This window comes from Sturnus vulgaris, chromosome 5 (genome assembly GCF_052056855.1).
Source record: "Sturnus vulgaris isolate bStuVul1 chromosome 5, bStuVul1.hap1, whole genome shotgun sequence".
NCBI lineage: Eukaryota > Metazoa > Chordata > Aves > Passeriformes > Sturnidae > Sturnus > Sturnus vulgaris.
The window spans coordinates 55,019,718-55,039,245 of record NC_142247.1 but is presented as its reverse complement, the minus strand read 5'-3'; the positions used below and the strand labels follow the sequence as shown (position 1 = coordinate 55,039,245).

Here is a 19,528-nt window from a genome sequence, read left to right as displayed (position 1 = left end):
TTGATAAACACTGTCGAGAATGCTAAATATATTTTTAGATTGTCCTGGGAGTCAAGACTATCAAGATAATTACTTTTTGAAGTTTATGGCCTAAAAAATGTAGGCAGTTTTCCTCATAAAAATCTTTAGGGATAGGGTTCTAATGAATCCCAAACCAGCTGGCTTTGGCATACTCTAAAAGTTGAATCATGCATATAATACAAAACATGCACATTACAACTCTTTATGGATCACATGACAGTCTTACACTGAAGAGCCAGCCTTAGAAAGAGTCCTATAAAGTTCTTACTGGAAGATCACTTTTAGGTCTAAATCATGTAAATTAAATTGTGATCTTCACTAGAAGAGGGGAAAATTGAGACTATTTGTAATGTCCATACCTCTTAACAGGAGATACAAGAAGGGTTTTTTTTAATGTTACTTTTCACAACTTTTTGTGACCTGTTGCAGTTGGAATATGCATGAAGCAAGAAAGAAAAAAAGACTTGGTTCATTGAGATGTGAGGAAATAAAAGACACTGATTGTGCAAAGCTGAGTAGTCTGCATTGTCTAGATTTAGATCCTGCTTCAGGCAAATTGCTAATGCTTGCAGGGGAGAAGAAGGAGAAAGATAAAGAAAAAACAAACACCTCCAAATTCTGAAATATATATTTTATCCTTATCCATATTGAATGAAATTAATTTTAAAGCAGAAGATTCACTTGTATAAGGCAAGTGAATATAAGGCAAGATGGTAGGAAAGTCAAGATCTTCTTCCACAGGAAAACCCTGAACAGACTCAGAAATCTGCTCAAACCTTATTTCAGTCCAAGGCAAGTGAAGTCCAGTGGGAAAGTTTATATGCAGTTTTTGAACGGATTGTATGTTGTGCATCCAATGTTATGCCTTTGAGGGAAAAGAAAGAAAATTACCGTTTTTTGATTCATCCTCCCTGCTTCTGGACGCTCTGCATATACCACCACTGAGAAAGTTTGGATGAGCTCAAAACCGGTTCCAGTTACTGTAATATTTCTCCCTCCACTGCAAGGCAGAATTTAAAATGAAGTCAAGTCATTGGCAGACTACCACAGCTATACACTGCTTCATCCTGCACTGCTATTGCTTCTACTGAAAAAACCAATGTATAATGCTTATATGACAATTAGATATCCTACAAATCCTACGAAAAGGACTTCTGTTAAAGTTATTGATGACGAAAGCACTTAAAAGAACAATGTCAACCTAAAACTCTATTTAAAACAACAGAATTGAAAAAAATTACAGATTGCTTTGCCAGGATTTTTGGCTGCACATTGATGCCAATCTTTGTGTGCTTTACTTCTCCAATGTTACTATTAAAATCACTCCGCCTACAATACACACATAGAGACAAATGTGAGAGTATATTTTCCACAGGTCTGTAGAGACCTGGCTTCTCTATTCCCTTTTATTTGCAGCACTTTGTTTAAAAAATAATACATTCACATAAGAAGAAGAATGAATGCAAGTTGCCAGTGGGAATTAAAGTAATTGAAGTGACATGGATTTAGAGGGATAGTAAACCTCAAAGCAATCCATAAAAATAGGCTTTAGTTTATATAGAAGAAAAAAAAGTAATTTAAATTCCTTGGGGCAAATCACTATTGATCTACCAAAGAAAAATTCCAGGCCCCAAAGTCATCCAAACAAAAATGAAAAGGAAACATTAAAAACAAATCCAATTTTATACAAGTGATTACTCAATATTCAAGGAGACAGGCACTAATATCTCCAAGAGAAGTCACACCAAAATTTACTTTTAATGTTCTGTTTGTTAGGTTATGATGTAACACTTTTTACATTGACATTTGTAAAGGGATGAAAATTTGGAAGTGAACACAATACTTTCAAACACCAATTTCAGTTAAGACCACAAACCCTAAATATGTGCATTGATAGAGGAGTTTATTTCGAACAATATTATATTTAATATTTTTATTATATATTACACATATTTTAAGCTAGTTCAGAAAAAAGTTATGACACACATTTTATTACCTGCTGAAGCTATTTACTGGCAGGAATTTGGTGACAGTAGGATTCTCACTGTATGTAAACTGCTGTGGTACAGTAATTCTCGTGCCCCCATAGTTCATTATGACTGAAACAGGTTCAACCTTGTTATTACGTCCTGTAACGCAGACAATCTTGTCTCCAAATTCAGTACTAGATTGGAGAAGAAGAAGAAGAGGAAACATCTTCTGTTACTAACATGATGGAGTTTTGTATTCTTTTATTGTATACTACAGAACCACAAAACCAGGGCTCTATTTTTGCTGGGTACCAAGTAGTTATGAGAGGAGATAGCACTTCCACCAGATCACTCAAGCTTTTGAAAAAAAGAGATATAGGATATAACAAACACAGTGTACAAACACAGGAACAATGCAATGCCAGCACACTTAGTGTCCTTCCTTTTTTTTGAGAAAAGACAAGGGCAGCAATGAATAAAAGGAAAAAGAAGGGAGAAGAACAAGCCACGGGAGACTAGAAAATTAATATTTTATACAGAACCACTGAGGACATGCTGAGTGAAAGCAGGGGTGTGTTTGAAGCAGCCAGTCTATCAGAGAAAGCCAAAAGTGGAGAAATCTTTGGATATCTAAATTCTCCCACTTAAGATGTTTTTATAGCTGCTCCTTCCACTCAAGCCTCTGAGTGAGTTTCTTTCTGAATGTTACATGCAGAACTTCATTGCATGGGAGGAGACACAAAGATACAGACAATGAATTTGTTTAATTTATGAAGGGCAGAAAAGGCTGGTGCATTTTTAGGATACAGCTCTGTATTGTTAGCTACTCAGGCTACGTACACATTGCAAGGCTGGCTACCGACTGAAACTTGAACATCCTTCTTGGAACCAGTGGCCAGATTTGTACCAGAGATGGTAAGTCTGGTTCCACCTGCTTGTGGACCACTTTCAGGTGTTATGTGAGAAGGACGAGGTTCCTGCAAAGAGAAGATGGTCAAACTAAGTGAGAAAATAAAAATGAAATTTATACCAGTATTATTTAGTTTAATAGGTAATATAAGTTTAATATTACTACCTGGAAAAGAATAAAATTAGAGCATTGACAGACAAATCTTCTAATATAAAACAAAATCTTTTACTATTCATGTTGAAAGAAGTAACAAATAATGTGAATGCACTTTTTTTCTTTATTGTATTTTATGAGGCTTTATACAAGTTTCAATTCCCTATCAATTCCCTATCACAAAATGTAGAGTTAGCTGCCATTAAGTTTGTCAGAGCTTCCTGTTGGATTTCTTGGTTTCATACTTATTTTGGGATTTCTCTCTTCTTTATGGCTGAGTCTACCTTTATCTTTCCTTACCCTTTCCTATATTCTGTGTCACCTAGAGGAGACAAAGAACAAGGGTTTCAAAACTCGCACTAAACAGAAAGAATATAAAGATTCCCATTATCTCATAAGGCTCTCAATAACTGTGGTAAAACTAATAACCTATTCTTGAGCAATAACTTGCAAAGAAAAAAAATCAGAAATGCTCAAATTGTCTTAATGTACCTAGAGCCTTAAAGTGGGTTCCTTAAAACCAATTAAATCAAGCTGATGCGGTTCAAATTGTTAAAAAAATTGTTTTATATTTAAATTTCTCAAGAAGTTCCCTCCTTTTGTTTTCAATTCAGTCTTTGTTTCAATGATTGTATTCTGGGAGCTCCAACAAATACCCTAAATTAACAGTGAGGGCTTTTCATGAGTAGTGTGATTTAATTATTTCATCACTAAGTAGTTTCTATTTCCAGTTGAGAAAAGCATCCTTATTCAGGACCACACTGAAGCTGCTGAATCAAGAGGATAACTGAAGCTGAGCAAGCCACGTGATGTGGGCCACCAGCTGCTCTAGGTGACAGCGCCTGCTGACTCCATGCCTCACCATGCCTGCAGACGTGCCATAGCCCCCGTGCCATGGGGCCACAGCTGCTGTGCCTGCAGGCAGCACCGTGCCCTGGGCAGGCACCACTGTGCCCTGGGCCGGCAGCACCATGACCGGTGCACACAGAGACAGGATGCCAGGTCTAAGCGTGTGGCTGGTGCATTAGGCTGGGACATCGCTATGAGGGAACCTGATCCTGCGTTTGCTGAAGCATACTAGATCAAGACCTTAAGGGGGGCTGTGAATAGGTGATGCCTTTTCCGATGTACAACTGTACTGCTTTACTATATTAAAGCAGAGGCTTTTCTTAAACTAGTCGAAAAAAGTAATAAGCCTATTTCCCAGACTCATGTTTGTAAATGACAGCTGTTCTCCTCTTGCATAATCTTGCTAAAATGATTGACTGATAATGAAGTGCAGCCTTTGGGCTATTTCATATGAAACACATGGAAATAAAGAAAGAAGAAGTTTGAAAACTTCCCTTGCTGATGAGGGTTGCCTTGATCACTATCACACAGCACTCATCTTCCACTTGAAGGAGGAAAAGCCCTTCTCAGAGACAGACAGCAACACAAACACCTCTTCCTAGTCATGCAGCAAACCCCCTTCTCTCACGTCATTTTGCTCAGGCACAGACCATCTCTGTGACAGCTTACAGCTACAAAACCAAGGGCCCATCAGTTGCAGGGGGGAAGAGACTGATATACTGCATTTCGGTTCAAAGCTCGGTGAGTCATCAACAGGTTTTTAACAAGCAGCAGGAATCCATAAAAATGCATCCAGCTGACTTCATGGTTACTTTACAAATTTGTTTTATTGAAGCTCAGATATTATAGAAGCACGGAGAACTCCTACGTGCTCTGCTTTTTTTACACTTTCATGTCTAAGCAACTTCCCTCTGAAGGAATGCATCATGGTTCAGCACACTTCACAAATCCACAATGACAACTGTAATTTGCTCTCGAGTCATTGAGCTTTAGGAATATGCTTAAACTAATTGGGTGTCAATTGCTTTTCTTCCCCGAGAGAAATCTGTTTGTAAACCCTTCACTCCTCAAGAGCGAGCATATGACTGCTCTCATGCACTAACCTTTGATTTAACTTTAATTTAATACATCACTCAGGTTACAAGATATTATATAGGGAAGTCACTCAAAATAATTTTAAAGCATTTTAAAAGCTAATTTAGGTCTATATAACCCTGTCTGTGCATCCTCATTTAGATTTAATTGCTTGCTGATTTAAATGAGATTGAAACAATACACAAGGTAAATACAAAGTTTTTGAGGTCAGTTTTAAAAATCTCATTTGAAGTTTATATTAGAATAAGTCTAGATGTGCACTTTATAGGAAAAACTCATTTGTGCTTCTTTACAACAGAATTTTGTGGCTAAAAAGATTACAATTAGAACTGTATATGAAATACACAGTTAATAAATAGTTTCTAGAAATGGGTCAAATACTTTTAGCGTAGCCCTACCACATTGACAGAAAACCGTATCTTTCATTAAGTTTAAATTAAATCCTAATTGCTATAAACTGTTAACTATGCTGGACTTCTGTATTATCCACAGTAATGATTATCCTAAGCACAGCATGCTTAGGATAGTTTTCAGATTAAAGTATTCCTCAAGAACCATTAAAGAAGCAGTATAGCCAAATTCTTTCTCTCTGAACCTCTGAAAAAAGCTGTTTAAAGTTTGCAGCCTTTCCCCTAAATACTACTTCCACTGGAAGGCTAGGATCCATGGACAGGCTTGGAAAGAAAATGAACAAGAAACCACTTAAAGCAAGCCTTTAAACACAGGCTAAGGAAACAAACAAAGAAAAAAATTTCTGAAGCATCTCACACACTATTCTCTGTAACCTCAGCATAATGAATGAAAGGAAGCTTGCTAGGAACTTCAGCTGGACAGCCATATTCCTTTCTCTTAGCAAAAGTGGGAAATAATTGCCTGGTTACAGCTCTGTTGGGTTATCTGACAGGTCCCTTTGGCAGGGCTCAGCTGTCTCTGTTGCCAACAATCAGTAAATGCAGAGTGAGTCACAAACTTGAACTACTCAGCATCATTGTCTTTGGGGGACCTATAAATGGCTGCATGCATTTGTCTCCCTAGGAATAGGGAAGTAGGGGTAACCAGCAAAGTTATCTCTGAAAAACACAGCTGTAAGGGGAAAGTGAAAGAAGTGTCTGTTCTGTTTTCCACAGAAACCGTGGTTTTTTTCTTAGTAAGACTCCACCTCTTGGAATTTAAAGCTCAGCTACACCAGACAGAAGAACTCACCACCCACTCCTCATGCATCCATTGTGCAGACACATCTCAGTTGCACTTCAGGCTGAATGGAAAACTGGGGCCAAGAACCACTCTGGGAACTAACACAGGGAGCAGCCAAAGAGAAGGTGGAATGGTTATGGCTAACCTTTATTTCGTCTTTAATTGCTGATCTTGCAGCTATCCCTCAAAGGATTATTTTAAAAGCATTTAATTCAAAATATTCATATTTAACACATTTAAAGTAATTCTGCAAATACCAGGAGCTCTCCAGGGAACAAATAATGTGGACGCCTCATAAAGATGATCTAATAAGGAGAAGCTGAACGATGCTTTGTGTGCAGAGGAATTCTTCAGCATGACTGCTAACACTTCGTTACTGTAAACTTGGAAGGAATATTATTTGATTAATTTTAACTTGCTATTTTCTGTTTCACATTTTCCCTCTTTCCCTTCCTCTTAAAGACCTGCCAGAAAAAATTAGCAGCTGAAATAAATTATCAAGAATTTTAACAATTTTAATAATAATTTTATTGCAAAGCCAATGTGCTATGAATAAGTTTTATTGCTCCTCTAAAATATTCATGGATGGCTCAAAGAACAAAGCTCCATCGGCTTACCTGGCAGTCTTCTTAAGAGTACCAATAAAGAAAAAAACTAGAGTCATGCAAATGCTCAACCAGAAAGCATTTTTCAAAAATGCAATTGGGTAGATAGGATCAGGGGGAGAACGATACTTTACTGAACGCCAAGTTAATTTGAGAAAGTGCCATCAGTGGTGATACAAGACTTCAACCAGAACTGTGCTGCCTAAGGAGAAAATAGCCCCTTCTCGTGGCACTCATCAGTCAGACAGACACACACAGACCCTTGAAAAGTGCCAGGTCTAGTCTTATCTTACTGAGTCTTATCTTATGCAGGCTGGCAAAGCTGCACCTGACCCACAGCTCTATGCCGCTTACCAAAGTCCTACATGAGATTCCTTCTCCTTGCAGAGGAAAAAGCAGGGGCAGACAGTAAATTCATCAGTGCAAACCTTGCTTGAGGGATAATAAAAATGCTGCTTTTACCAAGAGCCCTTTAAATTGAACTCAACCCAAATGTTCAGCTGTTACAAATGGGACTGATAAGTCTCCAACCTCAAGTTCTGCAGTATCAGTGATGCTATATTTTTCCAAATCCCCTCAAGGGCTTCTTCTCTCCTTCTTTCTGCTCTTTTGTCATTTCAGTCTCTGAATCAGAAGTAAACCTGCTGTCATGGTAAATACCTTGCTTTCTTTTCCAGCCCTCTGCACCTTGAGATCTTCCTTGGCTCTGTCAGAAGACACCCGGGGGAACTCACACTTTCTATAACATCACTGTAACATCACACTGCAGTGCTCAGTGCAGTTATGATGTTAAACAGAACATTTGATAATGTGTCCTGTATGGAATTTGTAGCAGTCCTGTAATAATTCTTCTGGAAAACATCAGGCCTTGTGAGGACTTGGCAATACTTCATTTCTCATGGACACAGGAAAATCTAAACAACCCTGCAAATGATGATTTAACCCTTGTTTTATAATTTCTTTAAGTGTAGAAAATAATTCAAACACATTTCAGTATTTTTGTATTTTGATTGAAATGGAGGAATGTTTTTTCAGGTCTATACTTCTTTTGTCACCAGGAAAATATTGTTCATGTCTTCCAGGTAGTTTAATGTTTGAGCATAAATATTTTCTGCAAGACAGGCTACCTCATTATGAGGGCTTTTTGATAGTCTAGTCTGAAAGAGCCTGTTCCAATGTCTGTCAGCTGTTCAGTGGCCTGGTTTTTGAAGAGTCTGCTAAGCCATCTCCCAGTAGAGGGACTTTGTGCCCCACTGCCTTTTGTTCTCACGATCACGCCCTGTGTTTGTATAAAGTGGATTTGCAGTTTTGATAAAATCTGTGCAAATCCACAGCCATGCTGTTCAGAAGAAAATTCAATAGAATAGTTCAGTTGGGAGTGATCTTCAATCATTGTTTAGTCCAACTTGTTACCAGGTGTAACTTGCTCCCTACAGCATGATTCATCCTGAAAAAATTATTTGATCTTGCTTGTAGGTCCGACCAGAATGCAGCCTGTTTGCAATGGGAAATTTGAGCACTTTACATACTTTACAAATCTTCCTTAAGTCCTACCTAGATGTAATAATGTTGAGCTAAAGATCTCAAAGTCCACCTGGAACCCAACTTTTCCATCTTGTACCAGACTGCTGGGTAAGTATTCCTGAACTGATAAGTAGTTTTCCCAATGCTTTGATAACCACAAGGCTATTATCCTTGTTGGAAGGATAATAATACCATAAATAGGTTACCTCTTGTGCTTTTACGTTGTGGTTAGTACCTATCCTGTTGCAATGGTCTACCTGAAAGCAGTGGTTATCTGCTCCAAGCAGTGAGACAACACTTGTACATTGCTTTTGGTACCTAATGTTCAAATAATGCAAGCACGTTTAGTAGCAAATTCATTTATTCTCTTTGTAATACCAGTGCAATACCTAATGTGGCATTTGCATTCCTGTGTGCCACTGTCTTATCCTTGCTTCATAAGCACGGAAGTACTGGAAAAAAAAAAAACCAAAGAAAAATATTGACAAAAAAAGCTTCAACTGGCCCAAGTGTATAGATATGACTTCACATTCAGGACATTTTCCAATTTTTTTCATCACAGCCAAAAATCTCTGCTTGCTTTGTTTGTATCTTTTGCCCCTTACTTAAAAATCTGTTCACAGAAATGCAGATATATTTTTCATTGTAGTTTCATGCTTTCTGTGTGCTAGAGGGTAAATTATCTCCATGTCTGTTCCACTTATAATCACATTTAAACATGGACTTGCTTATTAGCAGTGTACGTGGCTACTGCTCTTACACAGCTACTGTGGATGCTCTGAGCATTCACATTTAGCTCTTAAATTTTTCATCCTGTTTATTAATCTAGAATGAACTTTTTAATCTTTAATATTTTATGAGTAGCAATTAGTCTTTTTTCAGAGTAAGGAAGGTGATATCTTATTTCTTCAATTTTTTAACTTCTATTTTAGAAAAAACCCCCACATTTTTAGTCTGAAAATTCTCTGAGCATCTGCTAGTGTCAAATCAAAGCCCATCTTTTACCTGGCTAGCAGTGGGGTTTTCCCTTTTTATTTTACTTTTTTTGTTTGTTTGTTTTGTTTTTGTTTGTTTTTTGTTTTGTTTCCTGGTTTTCCACAATTTACTTTGCAATTAAAGATATGGAAGTGTAAAAGAGAACCATTTCCCCAGTCTCTTTTTCGCTCACCCATCTTGCATCTGGGATTGGATTTTCCAGACCAATTCATATTCTTTTTCACTCATTTTGTTTGCTCTGCAGCTTTTCTGGTTTGCACTGTCATGTCCAGCCAACTCACTTCTGGTCCCTTGCACACTATCTAAGAACAAGAGGAATGCACACCCATGGAGCATCACCAAAGTTCTGCATGTCTTCTTTATCTATTTCTCTGCTTTTCCATTTGTCTGCCATCAAGCACAACCTCATCTATACAAAGTTTCCTTTTCCCAGAAGAATTCCTGGACATGACTCTGTAAATAAGGGATACTGTCTACTACGGTATCCATCTGTGGTAAGCAGTTTCTAGCCCATGAACTACACCACTGAGATAAAACTGATTGCCCTTTATCCTTCACTAATGCAGAAAATCAAAGAGAGAAACAATGAACCACCAAGGAGGCTACTGGTGGATCATAAGAGGGCCGAAAATTCAAGAACAGTTGGACAGCAACAGGAGAGGAGCCTAACAGAGATGCACAGAAACTTTGGCATGAAGTCTATGCTTCAGAGGGGGATGCTGGAAAAAACACAACTGTGCCAGATCACAAGCAGAGAGACAACTGGGAAGGGAAAAAGAGGATGGTGTCAGAGTATGTCCCTGTGATGCTGAGAGATGCCAGCTGCAGCACAAGGGGAAGCCAGCAACAGATGGAGGTGTTCAAACGGACATGATGGGCAGCAAATGGCAAAGCCACCTAAGCTCTCTTCTGTTGGCTCCTGTAGACACTGACCTCTACTTGGGGGTTTGCCTTTGATGCAAGTGCACTTCTTCACAGTAGGAATGGGCTCTTGTGCTTCCACACAAGCATAGAACAGGGATGCTGTTTCCAAGACCTGATGACAGTGCACACAGATGTGGATACGATTTTCACAAATGTACAGGCCACGTTGTTGCTTTGCCTTTATCGCATCCATCTTTCCTTCACAAGTAACTCCTCCCTCTCCTCCTCCTGGTTCCAGCTGCAGTAAGTTCTGGCTCTTGAAGAAGTAATTTTTTACCAAAATTATCTGCCTCACACTGAAAACCAAATTATTCTGCCAACTCTTGCATATTATGCACACAAAAATAAAAGGCATAGCCCATGAAGTGCTGTAGACACCAGCCAGCTTCTTGGAGGTCAAAATGTCATTTCATGGACTATAAAGGTAACCACAGGAGCTAAATTAAACCTCTGAGTGGGGAACTCAAGCCATTAGTATCTTTCTTTCCCCATCAACTTCCCTCCTTTCTCAGACTCAAGGGAGCCTGTTTCTTGTTTCTTCAGACAAGCCACCCACTCACAGGATACTCAACCAGAGAATTTCCACTGTGGATTCTTGGCAGCCTGGTGTTCACCGCAGTGGCTGACCTGACCCACTGGCTCACCTCATCACAGCATCCATAACACAAGTAACTTCCTGTGTTTCTGCAACAGCAGAGAGAGATGAGCTGAGTCCTGCCTTTCTGGGGCTGCTTTGTCCAAACTTTACACTATGTAAGCTGATCAAATGCTTCCCAGTACTCCAAGTGCCCAGGCAGAGCATTTGCCTGGCAATATACATTGTGTATTAGCTGCTGTGGATGAGACACTTAAGCAAAGGGCTGGTATCTTAAACAACTTATTCATTGGACTGAAAGCAGCATCTTTTTATCATGACACAGACACCACATGATTTTCTGAAAAGACCACAGAGCTTTTCTGACAGATTTGATGGAGAAATGGAACCACGCATGACTGGAAAGTCTGCACTATCATACATCCAATGTTTACTGGCAGATCTCGAGCAGAATCATGAATACTGGATGATGGGACATGTATTTAAATGCATGGCTCAGATAACAGAGAGTTAAGACTAATAATATCCACATGAATAAGGGCCAACTTCACTAAAACTCTCAGCTATCCAGGAGTTCTCCTGCCCCATCATGTGGACTGACACACAAACAAGATGTACTGCAGGACTAAAATAAGAACCTCTGGAAGCAATTCCAGACTTCTGCGGATGTGTGGTTTATCAGCATCATAGTGGCAACAAGCATGTAATTTTCCCCACAAAAAACCCCATCCAAAGCCCCCAGCTACAGTGTAAAATGAATGTATTGAGGCAAAGACTCAGGGAGAAAAATCAAGGAGTGAGCTGAAACCCTCCATGAAAGCTTGAGGCACTGATCTGGTGAGAGCTCTCAATGCAATTGCTTCAAATATCAAGAAACAAAGCAGAGGGTGGATGCAGGTAAGAGGAAACTCCCAAGTTTTGGAGTAGATTAAGGTGGAAGAGTGCACCCTGTTAAATGTAACTGTGCTGTTTATTTCACATTCAAACTTCCAGTATGGTGAATAGTGATGTTCATGTTTGTTTTCAGGTTGATCTCTAATTTATCCTCCCTTCTTCCTCTTTTTGGTTATTCATCTCATTTAGGTAAACAGACATCCTGGTTTACCAGAAGTAATTTTTTCCAAGCCAGTTCCTAAACTGCCTCCAGCACCTCAGAAATGTATTACACTTTTGCAGAGTTCTACCTCTAATTTCACCATCTTAGATTTATTTGAGCTTTCTGAAACCATACAGTCATTTTAGCCTAAACCTCACAAAATTCTTCCAACAAACAAATGCTGGAGATGCCAGAACCAGCTGCAAGCTCTTGTCCTGGTGCCTTGAGTCTAAAGAAGACGTGTTCTGAGAAAAGAATCAGCACTTGTATGGGATCAGCAAATCTGGGCCATACACCTTGAAAAAGCTTAACTCCTTCCTTTGGGAATGCTTCTTACTGCCATAGTAACAAGCAAATCAGATAATGTTAACAACAAATGAAAAAGCAGGACTGGCCTTTAGCCATGTTAGTGCTCCACCTGCTCAGAGACTAGCCAAGCTGTCAGTGTTCCAGATGTACTGCATAGCTGGATATGAAAATTTAGCATAAGTTCATTTCTATTTCACTAAACAGGAGAATGGTTATGGCCTGAGCCTGCTTATAGTGAAACAACAGAAATGTCAGCAGAGGATGACTGGGTTATCAGAATTTAATTTCACTGAGACTGTACTCAGGCTGGATAGAGAAATTGTGATGGGAAGGGAGACATAAAGCTTTCTTTTCCTGTTGTGCATCAAATATAGGTATTTACTGTACAGCACAGACACTCATGGACCAAGGCATTTTTGTTCAGAAATAATTTTAAATTGAAACCATGGCTTCCTTTTAACTGGATTTTTGGCCCATTTCATGAAGGTCTTGCACATTTGTCAGTTCTGAAATGCTCTGTGCTGGCAGACAGGAAAGAAGCATGAGTCTGATCCCCAAGTTGCTCTGACTATTGATTCTCATCAATCCACCTTTAAAAATAAATCACACTGTTCAAACTGGTATCAACAAGAGCCAAAAATAGTACTAATAGAATCACTGAATCACTGAATGGTTTGGAATGGAGGGGACCTTCAACACTCACCTAGTCTCCCACACCCCTGCCATGAGCAGGGATACCTTTCCCTAGATCAGGTTGCTCCAAGCCCCATCCAACCTGGCTTGAACAGTTCCAATAATGGGGCATGTACACCTCTTCTGGGCAACTTCTTTTAGAGAGTCACCACTCTCATCATATAAAAAATTTTTTCTTATACCAAATCTACTTGTTAAGTGCTTTTGGGGTAGATACTAATCACATGTACAAGGCTGAGACAGTGGGGTGTATGGTGATACCTCTGATCTACACAGACACACCAGGATGAGCATCTCCAGTGTCTCCTTGTGCACTTCTGCCCTGTCATGCCACACACTGCATTTAGAACAGTCACTGCTAAAGATGAAGCTATTCTGCTTCAGGTAGTCAGAGCTCACAGTAAAAACAGTTGTAGTTACCAGCAGAAGGGTAGCCATCCCATGAGACAAAGAAACGGGGAAATACACAAGAGAAAATCTATTTTAGGAGGACTCTTGGAAAGAAGATTATTTTCTTTCCTTTGTATATACTGAGTAGGAGAGGTTTTACACAAAGCACAGATTTTGCATGTCTGCTGAAAGAAGTCACCAAAGAACTGTCTGAAAAAAGTACTGAAACAAGATTGCAGCTTTTAAGCCAACTTAGCTGATGCAACTGTCTGCTCTGATTGTCTGTTCTCATGAATGCCAAAGCATTCGTGTCACACTTGTAGAGAGAGGTGTGCATCAATGTGACACCCCGTACTTACTTCAGTCTTACTACAGTCCAAAGCTGGCTTCATGTTCTTATGGAATTAAGAGAAATGAAACTAGAAACCAATATCATCGGTTTTAAAGAGTGAACTGTGTTACAATGCTTTCCATATTGTAAATAGGGTCCACATGGAAAGATTTTTGCAGTAAATGAAATGCTCTTTATCAGCAGTTGGCTTAGGCATCTGATTTTTCAGTAACCTCAATGCAGGCAGAGACTGGCACACACTTGGACTTGCAGGAAAACATCCAACTAGTTGATACTTCTGCACAGCTACTTCTCCTAGCACCTCACTGATAGGCAATTAAGAATCTCTCCCTGAAGCGGCCAAAAGCAGTGGCTCCTTATGCCCCTCTCAGGTGGGCTGAGCAGAGAATCACACCAAAACAAGTCCAAAGACATGCTTCAAAGCCTACATGGTTCAGGTAACATTTCAACCCAGTCCATAATAACTTCATGTGCTTTCCATGAAAATCATGGGAAAATCTTTATACACAGAAGGATAGAACTGGTGCAGAACACACCCAACAGATTCATGTCAAAATCTCATGCAGGTCTTATTGTCATAGTCTTTGTCCTAGAGACCACAAATATATGCATGGGATACTATATCATTATTCTCTGGTTAAGATCATAACCTGCATTTCCACAAAGGAACAGATGACATATTCAAGCAAAAATGGTATGGGTTTTTTGCAGCAGTTTTTTTTTTGAGAAACGAGGTATTTGCTTGGAAATTATAGAAAACCCACATCTAGCCTGCTTTGTGAAAACATGAATATCCTCTTCTCACTTAAATGTCATTCTTGACTTATTCCACTGGTTACAGCTGACTCCTTTCCTTTACTTCTCACAAGACATCAAGAATTAATGAGACAGAAGTTTAAGTAAGGGAGAAGATAAAAGCCCAAGACACAAATTATGTTTTATAGTTTATAGGTGTAATTTTAAGCATCAGTATGGGGACTGATATTTAAACCTCTCAACTATTGTATGATCTTATAAAATTTGAAGACCTCATAGATACAGATGAAGCTACTTGCTGCACTAAAACCACAGGCTAGACCAGCTATAAGCTAGGGCCACGTTTAAAGCAAAGCAATTAACACAGAAATGAAATTCTCTTTCATAGTCACACTGAAAACAAAGCACTTAAGTAATATTAACACACATCACGCTGTCTGTGGCTCTGCATGTCATACTTTTGAATGAAATAAATTATTAAAGAAATTAATGTACCTTCATTACTTATTCTTCAGCTGCTCTGCATCCATTCTTCTAATTAAGAAAATTGCCTAGACTAAATATCGTGATTAAAATAGTGCGCCATGTGTCTCCAGAATACTTAATTTTTTTGCAGTGCTGACTTTTTTATTTAATGGTGATACTTAAGAGATATTATGTCACTAATGAATAAGTTTATTCCAGTTGCTTTTTTACCACATTTTTTAAACTTGGATGGCAACAACATCATCCTATTTTGCGACTCTCAATCTATTGATCAGAATTGATTTTTGGTATGCCTTTTGTATATAGAAATACTGGAATTACGTGCTTTCTATTTTTCAATGACAGTGCTATTGATGAAACAGTAAGACAAACATAACCAATCCTGTGCTTAACTTTATGTCATGCACAAAGTATAAAACAGGTCTCTGAAAAAAAATGCACTTACCTGGTATGTAAACAACACTTCACTTGGTGATTTACCTAATTTTCCATTGATGTTAACTTCAATTTGACCTTGCTGTAGTTCATTCATTGGTCCAACTTGACATACAATCCTAAAAAGAGAGAATGTAAGCTTATCTGTTAGAAGTAACAGCTGCAATACCAATGCAATTTATGTGAGCTACCACACACACTGCCAGCAGGAGCACCAACTTTGCTTTATCCTATACTATGGAATCCGGCACTGCCTCAGATTCCCAGAAAAACCAGTTAAGAATAGTTGGCTCGTCTAGCTAAAGGTTTTGGTAAAACTGAAACCTGAGCACTGTACCCAGCACTATACACAGCTACTTTAGCATTCTGTTAGTAGAAGTGCCTTCTCCAGAAGACTTAAATTCAGCCCATAAGTCAGCTGAACCTCTACAACCTGACACAAAATTTATAGTGATGTTAAAAAACCCCAAACCCACAAAGGAGCCCCCACCTCCTTGATGCAAACATCAGACCATCAGCTATCTTATCTAAATTTTGTGGTTTTTTACTGCTGATAATTTTGTTGTGCATCTTGCTACCTTTTAGCTTCAAGCTAGTGACTTTTCGCACCTACGATCAAAATCCCGTCAGAATTACTGTTCTCTGAAAATAAATGCACAGATAACACATACAACATCAGAAGTCAAGGAAATGCTGCCTTAGAACTAACACTGCTTCTGAGTGATAGCTAGGATGTTTAAATTTTTATTCCAGACAGGTAAAACACAGAATGAAAGCATGAAAGGGCTATAAGGATTTGACACACTTGAAAACTGGGACAAATGTTTAATGGAGAGCTGATAATACAGTTAGATAAGGAGGTATATAGTGCTCGCAGCCTGCTCAGACAGTTCATGCAGGCCACACCCTGAGGATCACTGCTCATTTCTGTCACTCTTTCCCTCCAGGATTATTGCTATTCTTCCTTAAGCAGTGCCTGACTGCTGAAAGAAACCCAAAGCAGCAAAAAAACCCCGAATGACTCCAAATTACTGGGTATAATGTACTTAAATCGGGACTTATAATAAAAGGATTGTCAAGTCCCTCTGAAGATCACTCCAGACTTTTTTTTCCTGGGTACTGGCAAATGGACAAAATTCTCTGAATTCTTGCATGTCCTGGCATGTGTATGGCTGCCTGAGCCTGTTCCTCATCATCTCTCTACTGTATTCTTGGAAGTTGTATCTTCATGTCAGGCAGAAACAGGAAACGGTGCCTTTGGAGGAATTTTTACCATATGTCAAGCTAGGGAAAGCAGTCGGGGGCCAGGGCCGGGGGCTGCGGGGGAAACATCGTAGCAGGGATTTTAATTGGAAAAGTTCCCTCCCCTCCACAGCGCTGGCATTGCCTCCCTTCCCCCACATTACTAATGGAAAACTACAAAGAATGACTTCTCAAAGGCCAACAATTAAATCACCGCAGAGCCAGAAAGCACCCTTAAGTGTCTTAAATCTTGCTGTGCATGGAAGCCACTGTCTCCTAAAAAGACCAGCTTTAACTGCAGAAGTATAGGGGAGCAAGACAAAGCACCTTTTATTATTTTTTAATTTAATTTCATATTAAAAGGGTGATAATAAAACAAAAGAACAGAAGAAGACAAATACAGAAAATTAAAGATATCTATTTGAAGATTTTTGACAACTTCTTTTTTAAGACTTCCCTAGTTGGGAACATCCTTCAAAACCCACTAATTTGTTGATAAATCACATGATGTAAGTTGCATTTGTTCTCACCCATTACTACACTGCCAGAACTTAGGAAACCAGTAATGTTGCTATGATACAAGGAACCAGTGATCTCCAGTTCTGGCTCCCTTCCATGTATTTAAAAATATCAAAAAGCTTTAGAAAAAGCCAAGAGGATGGGGAAATTCTTGTAAGGCTATGTTGCAATTCAGTGCAGCTTTTGCAAAAAATGAAAATAGAGAATGGAGAAAGATGACTGATTGGAAGTACATGTAAATACAGGAGTGATGGCAATAAAATTGGGAAGCAGTAAGAAATAAACAGCTATTCTTTACCTTCTTCAGTTCCTTCAGGCCTGGGAAGCTTCTAAATGCCTATCTACACATTGACTAAAGTTAAATATTTTTCAAAAGCTGAAAAAAATCACTTAGGCATCTTCAAAGTCACTTTCAAAACATGCCACAGGAATAGCAAAAAGTTACTGTTACACTTCATAGGAAGGGAAAGAAAGCCAAGGCTTCAATTGTAGATTTCAAAAGTGAATGAAAGAAAAATCAAGCTGCTTAAAATATGCAATTACTCTTAATATCACTACTGAACCTTCCTGCTATGCTTTACATCAGCTAATATCGAAAGGGTATTTCCCTCTTGAAATTAGAAGCTTGATACAATCTGTAGTAAACACTTACATACCTACCTAGAAGAATTTAGGCATACGGTTTTAATTTTTGGCTCTGCTTAAGAGTTCGACAAGTAATTTGCAAAACATCTACCAACCTGCATAGGCAATTCAACATCCATGGACTTGTTGGCTTTGAGATGAAACTTAGTCATCTACAACTAAACCTAAGCTCTGGGCTCCCTCCCTGTCCCCAGGCAAGAAACTCTGTGGCTGGACTAAACAGATTTAAGCTTCCTCTTCTTTTGCCTACTTTCCCATAAATCTTGTGTGCCTGGCTTCACTGTGGTTCAGATTTAGCAAAGTTTTAACGACTAGATGCACATATAGAATGCCTTTAATTTAAAAACAAATAGTCTTTATATATGTGCAGTAATGGTTTATGAAAGCTTTTCAATCAAGTAAGGAAAATACTTCAATCACAAGCAGGATGGTAGTACACCATTGTAAATGTGTTACTGTATTACAATCTATAGCAATTTTAAATAAAGAGTCAGGTATGTTACTATGAAATATTGCAGGTATATCATGTAATCTTTTGTAAACACAAGAAGATCATCTTTTCTTGAAAATGCACAGAGGTTCCTTTTTTTCTTCTAAAATCTTGTGAAAAGCATCCATCAATTACCTTGTAGAAACAGAGTAGAACTCCTCTTTAAAAAGACATTCCTTGTCTGCCACTGTTATACTTTTTACATCTTCTGCCTTTATTCCCAAATTAGATCCCATTATGGTCAAAAGAATTCCACCACTTCGTGGTCCAGTTTTTGGCTCAATCTGTGTTTACATAAGGGACAGGAGAAAAAAAAGCAAAATTAAATACTGCAGTGACTATGTTGTTTTTCTATATTATTTAAAGCTACTTTGACTTACCAACATTTGAAATGCAGATGTTTCTTGTAGGACAAACAAAAAAACATGCTATGCAACTTTTTAATGTTAATTAATCATCTGTTAGCTCAGAACTAGTATTCAACAGCTGAAGTTTTCATGTCCCCTCTGGGAGAATGTTATGTACAAAACTCTTGCCTGGTATTTATTTAGTTAAGTTTGCTTCCTCCACAGAAGTACTGTGATTTTGAAAAGCAAATGGATTGCAATCTTCTCACAATCCTTCCACGGAGCTTTTCCAGCGTTTTGTTGTGATTTTATCCCTTTAGGTTCACAGCAGAGCAGTGCACCCTCCTAACACACAGTGCTGCCCTACATAGTTTCTTTGAAAGTTCCTCCAGTTCCTTGATTTTCCTTACTTCATCTCATCGTGGTAGGGTGCTGCAGCACGGGCTGATGCTAATTGAGTAATTTGCAAATAAAATGAGAACAGACAAGATCATGTAGTTGGGAGTGGACGGTTCAGACTGAAATATGGCCCTAACAAGCACCACAATTCGGAGTATTTGTTGGGAGGCTAACCTGCTTTCCTACATAACGCTTGGACCACCTCCAGCAAGACCTTTTCAGGTCTTCAGCTTTGGAGGGCTGCAAGTTTGCCATCAAGAAGAGTGTGGCTGCACTTCAATGCCTGCTCCATCATAATCAGTCTCTCAGGTCTAAGCAAGTCTGAGCACAGTGACATGGCTGCCTCTGCTGGCTGCCTAGCCCACTGGCTGTTCATTTGCACTCAACCCATAAACAAACTAGCTGAAAAATTACTCAGCTGTTTGTCTAGCTGTTTCCAAATGTTATGTTTATATCTAAGGCTAATTTAAGGTCTGAAGACCTAATATATTTTAGCATCTTTTTAAAAAATCCACAATAATGTAGAAACAGCA

General features: G+C 38.8%; 1 protein-coding gene across 2 annotated transcripts in view; it reads right to left on the bottom strand.

Annotated features, from left to right (window-relative positions):
• Positions 1 to 19,528, bottom strand: part of PLXNB2 (plexin B2) — a 252,026-nt gene that overhangs the window by 30,478 nt on the left and 202,020 nt on the right. For both annotated transcript variants that reach the window (XM_014877714.2, XM_014877715.2), the window contains exons 17-21: positions 18,385 to 18,533; positions 15,364 to 15,472; positions 2,832 to 2,968; positions 2,018 to 2,185; positions 913 to 1,021 (exon numbers count right to left, since the gene is read on the bottom strand). In XM_014877714.2, the coding sequence (XP_014733200.2) occupies positions 913 to 1,021; positions 2,018 to 2,185; positions 2,832 to 2,968; positions 15,364 to 15,472; positions 18,385 to 18,533 (672 nt within the window). The remainder of the gene's footprint in view (positions 1 to 912; positions 1,022 to 2,017; positions 2,186 to 2,831; positions 2,969 to 15,363; positions 15,473 to 18,384; positions 18,534 to 19,528) is intronic.